The sequence below is a fragment of the Anabrus simplex genome, chromosome 4 (genome assembly GCF_040414725.1).
Source record: "Anabrus simplex isolate iqAnaSimp1 chromosome 4, ASM4041472v1, whole genome shotgun sequence".
Lineage (NCBI taxonomy): Eukaryota > Metazoa > Arthropoda > Insecta > Orthoptera > Tettigoniidae > Anabrus > Anabrus simplex.
The window spans coordinates 48460065-48476387 of NC_090268.1; the positions used below are offsets into that span (position 1 = coordinate 48460065).

Genomic DNA, 16323 nt, shown 5'->3' on the forward strand with positions numbered 1-16323 from the left:
GTCTAACATAGACAAACCAATGAGCATCAATGGCTAATGCACAATTTAATGTTCAATTTATAGCAGTTTATAACCGCGACACCTTATTCCTAAGAATTACAGAGATCGACGTGGGGACTTCTGCTTATGTCAGTGTTCACTCAAATAACAGATAAGAACGTGCTAGGTTAATAGGACCTCTACCATATCTACTAACTTTGGTTGTAACATAGGATGCCAGGAATACATAATCTCCATCTCTCAGTGATAGACAACCTGTATAATGTGGAAAAATCGTCCCAAGTTCTGCAAACCAACCTTCATAAAAGGCACTGTCATGCAAGTTATCATTATATATGCCTCAAAGTCAGAAGAAAAGTCATATTATGCAATATTAAACGTCCAAATATTTGGTATTAAATCTATCATCATCATCTATCACAATCAAAATGGGGGAGAAATTATTGAGCAGGGGAATAAGTTTAAGTATGTTGAAAGTATTGTGACTGAAGACCTTCACTCTGAGAGTTGCTTGATTGTTGCTTTTTCACCTTTACCTCCATTCTGTAAATTGTATAAAGCTGTTGTATAATATGGTTTGGCATAATAGCAGGCTTCATAGCCTGAGCCCCGCCATATAAGAAAGGCAATAAACTAAACTAAACTAAACTAAGTATCATGAATTTGGTTTTCTTTTTGTTTATGCTAATTCCATACTCTTCACACTTTTTTGTTTAATTTGTGGGTTCGGATCCCACTGGTGTCTGGTTGGCCATTTTTGTTCTGTACTTAACATCTCTTCAACACGTACTAAATGTACGTAACACGACCTAATAGGTTGAAAGTCGGTTTCGATTACAATGCGGTCGTGAAAATTCAATATTCATTGTTGTGTCTTAGATTATGCCCTATCCAATTTTTCTTCCTATTTTGGATTACGGTCAGCATGCTCTTCACTTCTCCCACTCTCTTCAGAACTTCCTCACTTGATATTTTATCTTCCTACTTTACTCCTTCAATTCTTTGCCAAATCCACACCTCAAATGCCTCTATTCCTCTGTTCTTTCTTCCTTAATGTACATGTTTCAGTGCCATATAGAGCTATACTCCATATGTAATACCTTGCAAGTCTCTTCCTCAGATCTTTCTCTAGCGGGCCACAAAACAGTTTTTTCTTCTTGTTGAAGCTTTCCTTGACTAAGGCGATTCGAGCTTTTATGTCTGTTATAGAGTGAATGTCTTCTGTCACAATACTTTCAAGATACTTAAACTTATTCACCTGCTCAATAATTTCTCCCCCACCTTGATTGTTGCTTTATCACCTTTACCTCGAAGTATCATGAATTTGGTTTTCTTTTTGTTTATGCTCATTCCATACTCTTCGCACTTTTTTGTTTAATTTTCTCAGCATTTTGCAGAGGTCCTTCACATTTTTAGATATTACTGCCATATTATCAGCAAATCTTACACATTCAATTCTCTTACCTCCAACGTTGACACCTCTTTTACCATCCAAGCATTCACAAATAATTTCCTCCAAGTAAATATTAAACAAAGTTGGTGATAAGCAGCAACCCTGTCTATCACCTTTCCCCAGTCTTCAAATATGCATTATGCATGAATTTCCTCTTAAAAAGGCCAAAACATGCAAACATATGGAAATGTTAAGCCATAAAAAGAATATTTGCAAACTTCGATAGTTGTAACCAGCTTTCTTAAAAACATGCATTTGCATGGAAATCCGGGCTCTAGTCATCATGTATAGTATAATATGATAAAGTTCCAGTCTCTCTCAGCATAGTGAGAGATTGATAGGTGAAGCATTATTTGATCTTTAATTGAGGCCTCTGTTGCTTCCTCCTTGTCCTAGTCGTAAGGATATGAGCTGCTTAAATAAGTTGCATGTTCTGAGCTCTCGAAGGAGAGAGGTGTGGAATGATTAAGAGGGGAGGGATTCTGTAAGGTAACAATATTGGAATGGTGTCTTATATATATAAAATGATATGAGTATTGAAATCTATGTGTAAAGTAGTAGGGGGTCCGCTGTCTGTAATTTTGTTTGTTTGGTCAATTTTTCAGATATTTATCCATTTTAGGTCAATTTAAGACCGAATCAGTGGTTTTTATTTTTCACGTCTGTTTGTCTGTTTGTTCCACCATCACGGCGAAACGGCTGGATAGATCTTGATCAAACTTAAGGTTTTGATACCGGTATGCATATGATTTAAAAATCTCTGAATACATGAGTGGTTTATAGGAAAACCAGAACAGTTTTCTTCCATTTTCTCCTATACTATTGATTTTCTGTACAATCCGTGGATGATATGTGAAATGCCCCTTTATTATAAACAACTTTTATTATATACATAATTTCGCTTACACTTCAAATGACAGAGGAAATTTCTATTTTCTGCCGATCTCATGCTCTGCATTGAGTGACCGACAGACCGACAACAAACCTACAGGTTACCATGGCAATGTCTCTAACTGCTCGTCAGCAGGGAAGTAATGCTCAAATGTATAAATTTGGCACTGGAAAAATCGAAATATGGATGCATTTTAATCACAGTGCAGACCTTCGTTTCTGGGTAGTTGGTAGCTAAACGGTAAGTCATGTTGTAAATCAGATAGCACAATCACTGTTCACTTTGGAAAGATATCCAACTTTGATCCTGCACTTCTCGATTATAACCAAGCCTCTCCAACTTGACTGTGACTGGCATTAGGAAAGGGGGCCTCTCTTTATGATGAAAACTCTCCATCTCTACTGTGAACAGCAGTTGCCAAGTGAGCCTGCCGTTATAGTAGAAACTCCTGAACATGATTGTGATTGGCAGTAGAATATGTGGTCTACCATTATCAATAAAACTTCCCCAGTGCCTACCTTATATTGGATAATTATGGCATCCTCCCTGTTTTGTTTCTTGGATATCACAAAGAGACATGCAATTCAATATAATCTTACTCACTGGCTTTACTGTAAGTTATGGAGAAATCCGTATACAGTGTAGAATACCGAAGAGAAGCATGGGTACATTTGCTAGTCACAGATGAGGTTTTTTGCAGATGGTGTTATACTGTATAGCAGCCTGTTCCAACTCTGCTCTACTTGGCACTGCCGGTGGTTCAAAGTAGCCTACGCAGTGGCCTCCATGGTATGCACTAGCCATGCATATTGGTGGGTGTGCTAAGTACCAACTGATGAGCCCAACTTAGCACACGGGGGCAAAATGCTGGCAACAAGCAATGAGTTAGCTGGAAAATTTGTAACGTCCAATAACGGATAATTTATATTGGTATTAGTGTTTGGTGAGTCGTGCATGGATGTCAAAAATGTTTGTAAGTGGTGTAGAGATTTTGCAACCCGTCGGACTGAAATTCATGAGGAACAAAGGAGCGGGAGACCGTCAATTTCTGCTGAGACAGTCGTGAAGGTTGAGCAAATCATGTGTGAAGATCAGCGGATCACCCTGGATGATCTCTGCACTTTGATTCCTGAGGTTTCCTGAAGCACTGCTCACAGAATTTTAACAGAAAAGTTGAAATACCGTAAGGTGTGCGCAAGATGGGTGCCACACATGCTGACTGAAGACCACATATGGTAAAGAGTTGATTCTTCCCACGCATTTTTTTAACGCTTTGCTGCCAAACAGGACATTTTTTCGGACTCATTTGTTTTTTTGCTAGGGGCTTTACGTCGCATCGACACAGATAGGTCTTATGGCGACGATGGGATAGGAAAGGCCTAGGAGTTGGAAGGAAGCGGCCGTGGCCTTAATTAAGGTACAGCCCCAGCATTTGCCTGGTGTGAAAATGGGAAACCACGGAAAACCATCTTCAGGGCTGCCGATAGTGGGATTCGAACCTACTATCTCCCGGATGCAAGCTCACAGCCGCGCGCCTCTATGCGCACGCCAACTCGTCCGGTGGACTCATTTGTCACGGGTGTTGAAACCTGGGCATTCCACTTTACACCTGAGACCAAGCAACAATCACGCCAGTGGCGGCATCCCTTTTCACCAAAGCTGCGGAAATTCAAGCAAACACAGTCTGCCAGTAAAATCATGACAACTGTGTTTTGGGATTGAAAAGGGGTATTATTGGTTGACTTTATGCTCACTGGGACCACAATTAACGCTGACAGGTACTATGAGACCCTGAAAACACTCAGACAGGCAATTCAGAACCGGAGAAGAGGAATGTTGAGCAAGGGAGTAAACATTCTCAATGACAACGCTCGCCCGCACGTTGCCCGGCAAACCGTTGCTCTCCTGCAACAGTTTATCACAGATATTTTCATGTATTTAAGAAATTGTGTAACGAGAAACTTCTATTACGCTCTCAGACTCAAAAGACTCTTACAGACACTTGAAGTGCGCTTGCGCTATGAGTTGAGTGTATTGTTTCTACATTGGTTGTTCCCCCTCCTGTCCCTTCCCCTTCCCTTCTCAGTCGTAGTCTTGGTGGCTGGTTGTATCCAGCGTTTGGTGCTCATTATAATTTTGTCGCTCGCTTTCGAACCCAAGGCTTCTGGGCTGCGAACATCGGAGCGTAAGTCGTGAGTGAATGTTACATGTGTATATTGAGTGAAAGGTTAATGCTTGTGGCCGCGAATGGGTGTGTAATTGGGTTTGAGTTTTACTTCTGTGTGTGCTGTGCTGTGTGGATGTGCAGGGTTCATAGTCCAGGGGCCTATGGCCAGTTGAAGGCCGTTTCTTTTTCTTTAATGTTAACGTTTAATATTACATTCTAGTACTACTTGTTTTTTCTTTATATTTCCTGGGGTAATAGATCTTTTGTTCTCTCTTGTATGTACGAGCCCAATAGTAGTGTATTGGTTTACTTTTGAAAGAGTGCTTCAGTTATGATGTTGTAAATATGTTACCAGTGAATAAAAGACGGATGAATTTACAGATGGAACGCTCCCTAACCTCGGTCCACCTAGCTTCCTCTCTGGGCATGTTCCTATTTTCCTAGGCCCTTATGCTAGCACCTTCTCAAGTTTCAGTGGAACATAATCACCCATCCACCCTATAGTCCCGACTTGGCGCCCAGTGACTATCACTTGTTCCCTAAATTGAAAGAACATTTTGCTGGAAAGCGATTCAGCACCGACGATGAGGTGAAAGATGAGGTTCACAACTTCCTGAACAGCATGGTGGTGAGCTGGTATGATACTGGCATACAAAAACTGTCACAGTGTCTACAAAAATGCATTGCCCGAAATGGTGATTATGTAGAAAAATAGCTAAATATTCAAGCTGTAAAGTGATGTAAACCATTTTAGAAATAAACAGGTCTATGTATTTATAAAAAGAAATAAGATGCCTTATTTTTGGGATTACCTTCATATTGTACTGTTAATAGGGCATAGCATAACTTATTTCTTCATGGACATTTCAAAAAGAAAAAAAGTGATTATGGACTGTTAAAGGAAATTTTAAAGAAATAAGTAATGCAGAAAATAATAAATGTCTTGTGTTACTTAAGTTTCAAACTACTTGCAAAGGCTATAAACTGTAGGAATTCATTGGATGCCATTGAAATCTGTTTTATAAGCAAGACAACAATTTCACAAACAAGCTAACCTTCTTGTAATGTGAGGGCAAGAGTAGGCTCGCTGGGAACACCTGCGCCAACTTCATTAACAGCCACCAGACGCAGCTTATAGGAGGTTGCTGGTTTCAGAGCACCAAGTCGTGCAGTGCGCGCACCACCTCCCACAGTGACATTGTTCCATCCACTGCTTCCTCCTTCTTCCTCACGGAACTGTACAATGTAGTGTGTGATCGGAGCATGGCCAGAATATGGAGCACCCCAGGCTACGCTCACCCACCGACTGCCAGTCTCGAGAACCTCCACACGAGCAGGGGCTTCCGGTGGTTCTGGAATTAAGGAGATGTAATAGAAATCACTATATGAATATTCTCAGTATATTATTAGTGTGATCAGAGTCCTTTAGGCTATGATTATGAAGTTTTTATTGAACTATAATGAAACATTTTTTTCTATAGTCATTGAATGGAAGAACAAGCATTATATAGCATTCAAAGCCATTCAAATTAAAGGAACAGAAGTTTAAAATAATCTTCCTTGTACAAGATTATTTGTTTCCACCTTTGACATCAACGGAAAAGAATTTATACATGCCAATATTAATAATTCTTTTTTCTAAGAAAATAATTAGGGAATCTCTCTATAGGAGAGCTGAACTTATATCCTGGAGCAACAAGTTCTTGATGAATTAACATCATGTAAATCATGCACCCATAGGCTCCCAACATAGACTCTAACAGCATTACCAAAACAGAGGTAATTTCAAATGCTTATAGCTCCTACAATTTATGAATTTCATATTTTTCTCCCATATTGACTTATTATAATTTAAAAAAAATTCCTCTATTGGAAAATAGTACGGTATCTTGCTTCACATATTCAGTGCAATATACTGTAATATCATTATAATTGAAATACAAAAAATCATACATGTTTCAGTCTATAATGTAGACCTTCTTCAGTTATAAGATATTATTCGTGTATGCATTTAACCATGGTGATGTGCATTAAAAATTGAGCAGTCATAAAAATAAGATAACAATCCTTTAATAACTGACTGTCAAACTTAAAAATGACTGTATGACTGTATTCTAATTCTAAAATGTTCCATGTTGTTGGATGTCTATTAGAAACTCTCTTGAAGATACATATAAAACAGGGGTTTCAAATATTTTGCAGCCCGGAGGGCTTTTTAATTTAAAAAAAATGAAATATGAAGAAAATTCACTAAAGATATGTCATAGCTCATTCAAAAATGTATTAATTTTTATACCCTTTATAGAACCAAGTCAGAACTATTTTATTATTTAATATTACTTCCTGTTTTTATGTATTCACTTGGTTTGAATAGGTTACTTTGATTTAAAAAATTTAAGTCCAAACTTCAGCGGAAAAATAGTCATCACAAATGCCAGTGTTAGGTCAGAAACATTATAAAAATGACTATGAGATGCATATCAATTCTTGAACTCCATGCCAACCTCACTGTGGACATTTTACGCAACATAGCATACAATTAATACTAAGAAATACTGTAATTGCCATTGGTGTAAGAAGCAGTTTCAATTCTTCGTTCTTCTCTCATTGGTAGTACTGGCTGGTATGCAGTGCTGCAAACTTGAAGACATTTTCAGGGAAGTACTCCTGGAAGAACGTTGCTGGAATTCTAGGCTCCTACAACTGGATATCATTGTTTACTTCACACTACTTACACTAAACTGTCCTCCTTTGAGATTTGTTTTGACTACATTATTAATTTCAGTTTGTCTTCAGGTATTTTATTTTCCTTTTTATCATTGATCAAATATTAATTCAAATGAACTGACATTGTTGGGTGCTTTCCTTCTAAATTCAATTGTCCTGGGTGTAATAGTGTTTATTTTTAATTTCACTCTTTCATGCAATTGCAAAATAGTGTATTAAGCAATTAAAATTATTAAACCTTCATTTCAATTGAAATATGCAAAATTATTTCATATTGGTACCTCTGTTATATTTGCAGAATTTTGCAGATATTGGCCATTTATTCAAGTACGGCCCGTGATCATGATTAAGGTTTCCAATGTGGCCCTCGAGCCCTTATAAATTGGAAACCCCTGATATAGAATCTGTGAAAGTAAGGTCCACTTGTAATGATGATGATGATGATGATGATGATGATGATGATAATAATAATAAACATTTCCAAAATCTCAAACTGCAGCCCCATTATGCTATAAATTCTTTTGACATAACTATATGTATTCAAATGTCCTATAACAGATACTATTGACCTTGTTACAGACAACTTATACAAATGCAGAAAATTAAGTAGACAGGAAATAAATGAATGCTGTAATAGCATGTTAAAGTTAAGAACTACTAAATATATTAGTTTTGTCATTACCTTATAACTTCATTTAAATGATGGAATATGCACGTCAAAATTAAAGATAAGTGAGAACATTCAGTTTGGTTTCTGCAACACCAATGCTTTACAACAATTTTTAGCAGTGTATGAAGTTTTATTGTGTTCTTTGATATCTGCCTGGTTTAGTGATTTGTTCTGCAAGATGGTGCCTGAAGACTTAGCATGATCCATACTGTCATTCTAAGTGACTTCAGCATGTGTGAAATCCTTGTTTTGAGATACGGTAATTGATATTTTAGATTTTGAGCTATTACATCTCTTTTTTGCTATGCAAAAATTTGTCATTTCCTTAGCACACTTACCATGTCTTCTAGCAGCTACATTGGTTAACCCAAGGAAATGCAAGATATGCCACTTTGGCTATGTTTTAAGTCAACATCAACAGCAAATTATTAAAGTACATCAAACAAAATATAGCTAATGTCTCGAGTCTGGTTGTAGACACCTTAATTTGGCTATCAAAATCATTGAAAACTTATCTCAAAAACACATATTTTGCAGATATGTTGAATTCACTGAAGATGGCAGTCTACCTGTCATGAATGCATGAATGGTGTGATGGTCAGGAATAAGTTACGCTAGGCTTGTTAAGGCTACTGATGAGCTATAGATAATTTGAAAATGTAGTGAATACTGCTGGTAAGCTGAAATTTTTATTACAAGTAATGAATTTTATCTTGGTCTGTGGTAGAATTATTATATATAAAAAAGCAAAGTCATCTGCGTACAGGCCATGAAGGCCCTTGGAGTGGTGGAAGATAAAGGCTTCCACTATTCGTAACCTCAGCACATGATGAGGTAGAGTGGTTAGCTCTACGCCCGGCTGCCTTTGCCCCCAGGAATTAACCTGATACTCATTTTTGGTGTAGGCTGAGTGAACCTCAGGGCCATATGCACCTACGGAAGTGGAATTCTCGTTTCTTAAATTTTATGACTTCCTGATGGGGATTCGAACCCACGTCCTTCCGGGCGAGCTGAGCACACCTTTACCACCTCGGCCAGGCAGCCCCTAGAATAATTATATATACGGTAACAAATTCCAACTTATAAGTTTGTTAAACCTACCCGGCATCAATAACAAAATAGGTTACAGAAGGAAGAATTTCCCCCATTTAGACAGAACATTTCCCCTCCACATCCTTCTGGAGCTGTTGTTTCCCCTCCCTCCACCAAGCATGCTGACCTTGCTGGCATGTTCAGATACAGCACTAGGAGGAAAGCAGCCTTGAGCACAGTAGGAGGCAACGGCGTATGCTGGGATCAAGACGTGGGCTACCAGTAGACTTGGGTTATTTCTTTGGTCCAATGGTCCCGGTTCAATTCTCAGAATCAACCCCCTCGTACTCTTAATTCCCCTGGCTTGGGGACTGGGTATTTATGACACCTTCGGCATTCATTTCATTCTCATCAGGTCACCATCAAGCCTACACAGATGCCATAACCTACAACCTGTTTTCCAGTCATTGACTGGGTCAGGGATGGAATGGATGAAGCCCCTTTCTTGCAGCGAGGATAGAAATTGTGCCGGCTGCCGAGGCCTGTTGCACTCCTCTTGGGTAATGATTAATTACCGACAGATGAAATGAAATGATATTGGAGAGTGTTGCTGGAATGGAAGATGACAGGGAAAACCGGAGTACCCGGAGAAAAACCTGTCCCGCCTGTCCAACACAAATCTCACATGGAGTGACCGGGATTTGAACCACGGAATCCAGCGGTGAGAGGCTGACATGCTGCTGCCTGAGCCACGGAGGCTTACAGATGCCATGAACCATTATTATTATTATTATTATTATTATTATTATTATTATTATTATTATTATTATTATTATTATTATTATAATATTACAATTTTGAATTTTACAGCATTACCAGCGATTGTACCCATCGTTCACTGGTTTATTGACTTCCTCAAGAGATCCGTGGTGGTGTCCGACCCTTGATTACGGGTTCTGTATTCCATCCGACAAAAGAGAATGCTAAACGTGAAAGATTACATTTCATTTTAGCAGATTTCTCTAAAAAAGAAAACTATTTGACTCCTATAACAGCAGCCCTACAGTATCTTCCTATAAAGATGTAGAAGTACAGTAAACACCAGCACTCTGTTATCTCTATAATTAAGTCATAAGTAGGAGGTGAGGAAGTATATACGTACAATGAGTAACGCATGGTTGTTCGTTAGCAGTGGCGATCTGACGGAGTGAAGCCTACCACACCTATCCCCCCGGTCCCCGCACCTTTTCGATAAACAGTAGCATGCCATGCGAGGCGCGGCGAGGGGAGAAGGATGCAGCGCCTGGACTGCAAATATCAGTCTATTATACCTTGCTCTCAGAAATATGTGCGACATTTTTTCTCAATTGCGCTCAAGTTTTGTAAAAATGTCAGATGCTCACATTATAGTATTCTTTAAACTTCCATTGTTCTTATTTGAGGTTTGGGCTTCACCGATAGCCTTGGTAGCCCTCAGTATACGCCTCTGGTAGGAGGCCTGGTGTGAGTCAGCCATGAGGGGAATCAGGTGGTGACTAAACTTAAGGTCTTATTAAACATGACAGCTAGATCACTTTCATTGTTGAGCTTCAAAGTTTTGATCTCTTTTCCAGATTTGGAAGCAACAACATCATAGGGAGTTGCTTTCCATCTTGAACACAATCAGTTCATTTCATCTGACAAGAAAACTCCCTCTTTCCATTCACATCAAGTGCTGAAAGTCACAAAAATTTGCGTAGTTGAACACTGTTGTTTCATTTATTTATCAAGAAACTTTATGATCCTTTTGTCTTGAGATAATTTTCCGAGTGGTATTTTATGAATGATGCAGCTTTCACATCAAGTGATGTCAAATAGTAACAATGAAGAATAAAACCAAAGACTCTTTAGATATTTAGACGTTTCATCTTAAACTTACAAATTGGAATTTGTTAATTATAAGCTGACATTTACCATGGTAAAATTTGAATTTGTTGCATGACACCCAATCCCACCTTAATGAAGGCCCCATCAGTAGTCTAAAGTTCTAAAGCACCTAGAGCACCAGAGAGTTTGCTGGTTTGTTTCTGTTTAGATTATTCTAGCATAAAATGCTGTTTTTCACTTCATTCAAAGCAACTGGACACATGAATAACTAGGAGGGCAAATCTAAAAGTAAGTTGCACTAGCTCGCCGCGAGAGTAGGTTGTGTGTCGTGACCGTGGCCAATGCGGAGCAAGCTACAGAAACTGCTGACACGTCCGATAGGAAGGTTGGTTTGGTATCCCGTCCTGTTGTGTGTGCAGAGCTGGCTAGGCTTCATGGGGCGTCAACTGAATGTTCTCTCCAAATTGGAGGTGTGTTCAATGATCAGATTTGTATGGGCTAAACGGCTCAATTGCATGGACATTCATCGTGAAATCACTGCTGTATATGGTGAGCATGCTATTTCTTGCCCAGGTATTGTAAAGTGGTGTAAGCAATTTATGCTGGACGCACGGGTCTCATGGATGAATATCGCAAAGGCAGGCCTGCAACATCCTGTACTGTTGCAAATATTGACCGTGTGGATGGGATCATTACAGAGAATTGGTGCATAACACTGCAGGAAATTTCCAGCATGCTGAACATTTCGTATGGCAGTGTGTTCTCCATTGTTCAACAGCACCTTGGATTTCGTAAACTGTGTCAAAGATAGGTCCCATGTCTGCTCACCGATATTCACAAGGGACTGGCATTTTTGCAACAGTATTCTGTGGAGGGCAACGAGTTTCTATGGTAAATCATCACAGGGGATGAAACGTGGGTTTACCACTTCAAGGAGAACATCGTTGATATGGGTGCACACCACATCACCGTCACGCAAGAAGGCCAAGGTCCAACCTTCAGCAGGAAAGATAATGGAGACAGTGTTCTTTCGACATGGAGGGTGTGGTGCACGTGGAATTTATGCTGAAAGACATGACAATCAACTCGGCTTTGTATTGTCAAATGTTCAATTGGTTGCATAAGGCAATTAAAGGAAAGCGGCTGGAAAAACTGAGTGCAGCTATGATTTTGTTGCACGATAATGCAACACCTCACATGGCCCACCAAATGTCCCAACTGTTGCAGCGATTCAAGTGGGAGCTATGGCAACATCCTCCATACAGTCCAGACTTAGCGCCATGCGATTATCAAGTGTTCGGTAAGCTAAAAAAGGATCTCGGCGCACGACGATTCCAAAACGATGAGGAGGTGAAAGCAGCGCTGGAGGTGATTTCTACGCATCCAGAATCGAAAAGTTGGGCAACCATCCGAGAAATTTTTACAGTCTCTTGGGGACTATGTGGGAAAGTGAACTTACATTGTATGTTGTCATAGGCTTGTTGGTTATGTGTCGGTGGGAAGTGTAACTTATTTTTTGATTTGCCCTCGTATTAAAGGTAGCAAGATTGTAAGGAAGACTGGTATATACAAAGGATAAATACAGTGACAAGTCAGCGTGAGCAGAGGGAACAATTGAGACGAAAGATAAGGCAAAACACCTAAAGGACAAGGACAAACACCTCTTTTTGACATGCTGTCAAATACATGGATTGACTCTCCCCTCATCAAATCCTATTCTTTAAAGTTCCATCACTTATATTTTTCTTCCCATTTCATCATTTGACAGGTGAACAAAGTTTACTAACCTTTCACGGTGAGATAGATTATCATCTCATCTTGCCCAAACTCATTTGCTGCTGAACAGCGGTAAGGTCCTGCATCTCGTCTTGACAGTGCATCCAGGTGAAGTTCTGAAGTGAGCCCGTTAGGTGTCTGCCGCTCCATAACTTGAGCTTGGTTAGGAGCAAGAGGACGATGAGAAGCAGACCATGAAACTCTGAGGGGAAGGTCTCCTTCAGCTTCGCACACCAAAACTGTTCCTTCTCCAGCAACTCCACTCTGGTTCACTGCACGTGAGCGAAAGTGAGCCGGGACTGAAACAGAAAACCTCATGACTGAGAATCTCGTAACATGTTGTAGCCTACTTCATTAATGACATCTTAATATTAGCAAAGAAACTTCATATTATCTCTGGCATTGTATTTAAGCTATGAAGGACTTGCAATTTAAACATTATGATGGATGACCAGCGGACATCACGCTAGGAAACCATCCACTAGAAAGTGTGGAAAACTTGACATACCTTGGCCGTATAATATCTCGAGATACACTAGGCATAAAGGAGGTGGCAAAAAGACTGCAGAAGAGCTCTCACTTTTAACACAAAGTGTGACACTTCTATGGGATCCTAAAATACCAACAAAATCAAAGCTGGTGATGTTCAATCAGTACTTCATACCAATCTTAACTTACAGTATGGAAACCTGCACTCTCACTGAGAAGGACTTGTCAAGTTTGCAGGCATCTGAGATGAAGTTCCTGAGGTTCACAATTCAGAAAACAAAACTGGACAAGTTGAGAAATAACATGGTTAGAAAGGAAGCTGGGATTGAGACATCATGGTCAGATCAGATCAGCATGTCCAGATTGAGGTAGTCTGGGCATGGGCTTGGAGACACATGTGGTAGGAAAACAGATGGTGGGAAGACCAAGAACCCACAGGTTGGACATCATAAAGATGGACATTGCAGATTGGGGAAGGACACTGGAGGACGTCATTAACAACAGAATGTATTTCAGTAGGACAGAATGGAAGAGGCTCATTGTATTTTAAATTTTACATTTTAAATTTTAAGTCTGTCCTCATGTACGAGATATTTAAAGTACATACTTCTTCAGCATTTGAAGAAAGAAGATCCTTTACATACAAATTTTATCACTAACTTAAACATTGACTTGTTGAGTGTTTTAGATCAGCATGAAGGAACATTTTATCTCATCATCATCATCATCATCATCATCATCATCATCATCATCATCATCATCGTCATCGTCATCATCATGAATGTTTTTTATTTCATTTATGCCAATTTTTGTTCTTTACACACATTTTTTAGCTGAAGGTGTTCCAAATTAGTATGAAACATCTTCATTTTAAAATAATGTAACTAGATTTTAAGCTGGAATATGTTTTATAATTACATAGACTAGCAATAAAAAGCAAATAAGTACAGTAATGAAAGGTGGGATTCTGCCTTCAACCTAACCTTAGTAGCACCTAGTTTGAAAAAGTTTGTCTGGTGTTTATGGACCAGGCTCCGTACATGCTTTCAGTAGTTAACCAATTGAAGCCTTTGTTCCCCAAGTTAAATCATGTAACTTTCTTGGCCCATACCCTTCACAGGGTTTGTGAATGACTACAACATTGCAAATCAGCTCATCTCTGGCCTGAGTAAAATTCTGTTGAAAGCCCTGAGTCATGCTGTTCACTACAGATAAATCACAGTTTTAGCATCTAGGAAGATGTTTTATCTACAGATAGAAACAATCTAACTGTTATAAACTTAGAGATGCATAATGCTTTGAGGTACAACAGCATTATGCGTCACCTTCCTTTCAAAATTCCCAGTCATTACTTTCTGGGGAACATGGATTCAGAGTGCTGCTTCCTTGTGTGAGAATTTTGACAAAATTAATGAGTTTATGCTTTCCCTGGATCCAACCAATGCAGATGGAACTTCTGTTACCAGAGAAGATACCATACATGATTTGCAGACAAAATTATTTTGTGCGCATGGATACAAGTACCTGACAATAGCCATCAAAAGCTTAGAAAAACAAGGCCTTGAAAAGGAAAAGCAATGGAATATCTTCACTTCCATGAGGGAACAGTTAGATGGTCTTGCCAAAGAAAAGCTTGAGGTTAGTCTTCAGAAGAATCTCGAGGTAGTAAAATTTACCACATCTACAGAGTTGCCATCCTGAATGAATACAAAGTTTGCCCCACTGGTTTCTGTGGATTTGGAAATAAGTTTTAACATCAAGGAAAATGTTTTATCTACAAACAGAAACAATCTTTATAAAATTAGAGATGAATAATGCTTTGAGGTACAACAGCATTATGTGTCACCTTCCTTTGAGAATGATTTATGTATCCTACTGAGATGTACAGTTTCAAGTACGTTGATTTACATTACATAAAATAGGAGAAAATGCACTTTACATTTGGCCTCCATTTTCACCCCCCTTTTGTCTTATTTTAATACTTTTTCCTTTCTGTTTTTTCTATGAAATTTGTCTCTTAAATTCCTAACCCTGATGATGGAGAAAGTATAGAAAACACTTAACTTGACTAACCAAGGGATGGCCTATACACCTAATGTAAGCCTTTTATTACTGTGCACCTCAAGGTCGTGGTTCTTTTGGGATCTATACCTACTGAGTAACGTAAGCAGTCATGTTAGAAAAGGGATTATGGCTTGATTGCAAAAGATACCTCTATATTTAAATTGCTATCAGCGGGAATAATTCACAAAGTAGATTATAATTTGAAACTGATCTGTAGTGCATCGAGAAGCAATGAAGCAGCAGCATTGCCAGGATTGACCGATGTGGGAGAGGTTATAGTTACAAAATTTTGATGGATCATAATGAAGGTACTTGTACTTAGGTGGTGTGCACATGCATGACTTGTCATTATAAGGACACTGATACAAATAAATTATGTTGATATTCAGATTGCACTGCACTACAAAACCTTACATTAAAATACAGAACAAGAACAATACGATCAAGGTGAATAGTTTTACAGATCAGTTTACAAACTAAAATCCAATTTTTTAGGCTTCTTTAGAAAATAGATTCAACAAATCTGTTTATTCTACAATTATGTCTATTTGAATATTTATTTAGTTTATTGCCAGATTCTGTTTACTTTAGTTTTGTAAATATTCCATGGGAGGGAGTTCTAACCCCCAGTAACGCCACCCCTGGCTCTGCCCCTGATTTGAAACTGTTGTTAATTTCACAAAGATTATAGTTTACTTTCAACGTATTCATACTTGCCTATTTACATAAAAAATATATAATTAAAAAATTGAGACAATAAGAGGCCGGTCACAGAAATCTAAAAAATAATTTTTCAGTAGCTTATATTCACTTATCTTACAAAAAATAATTTTAGACTTTTACATGTTTATTACTCACCATTCACTCGTAAGAATATAACTTTGCTGAGCCCTGATCCAATACCATTTGTTGCTTGACAAGTATAGTGGCCTTCATGAGTAGGATCTGCAGCTCGGATCAAAACTGACCCATTCCCTGAGATTATCAGCCTTGGACCTGACTCTAAAGTCATGTAGTCTCCAGGTTGACCTCCTGTAACAGATCCTTAAAATTAATATATAGTACAAGTATTGGGGTAACATTCTATTTATAAATCTATGAACAATCACTTCTGAAAATCTCAAAAGAGACCAATACATTTGTGATGGTGGTGGTGATTATTGTTTTGAGAGAAAATACTACCGAGC

The 16323-nt window shown here is 38.7% G+C and overlaps 1 protein-coding gene across 1 annotated transcript in view; it reads right to left on the reverse strand.

Moving 5' to 3' along the window:
• LOC136872151 (cell adhesion molecule Dscam1) overlaps positions 1-16323 on the reverse strand; it is a 476843-nt gene that overhangs the window by 151900 nt on the left and 308620 nt on the right. The window contains exons 11-13 of the mRNA XM_067145993.2: positions 15995-16168; positions 12595-12882; positions 5568-5864 (exon numbers count right to left, since the gene is read on the reverse strand). Coding sequence (XP_067002094.2) covers positions 5568-5864; positions 12595-12882; positions 15995-16168 — 759 coding nt within the window. The remainder of the gene's footprint in view (positions 1-5567; positions 5865-12594; positions 12883-15994; positions 16169-16323) is intronic.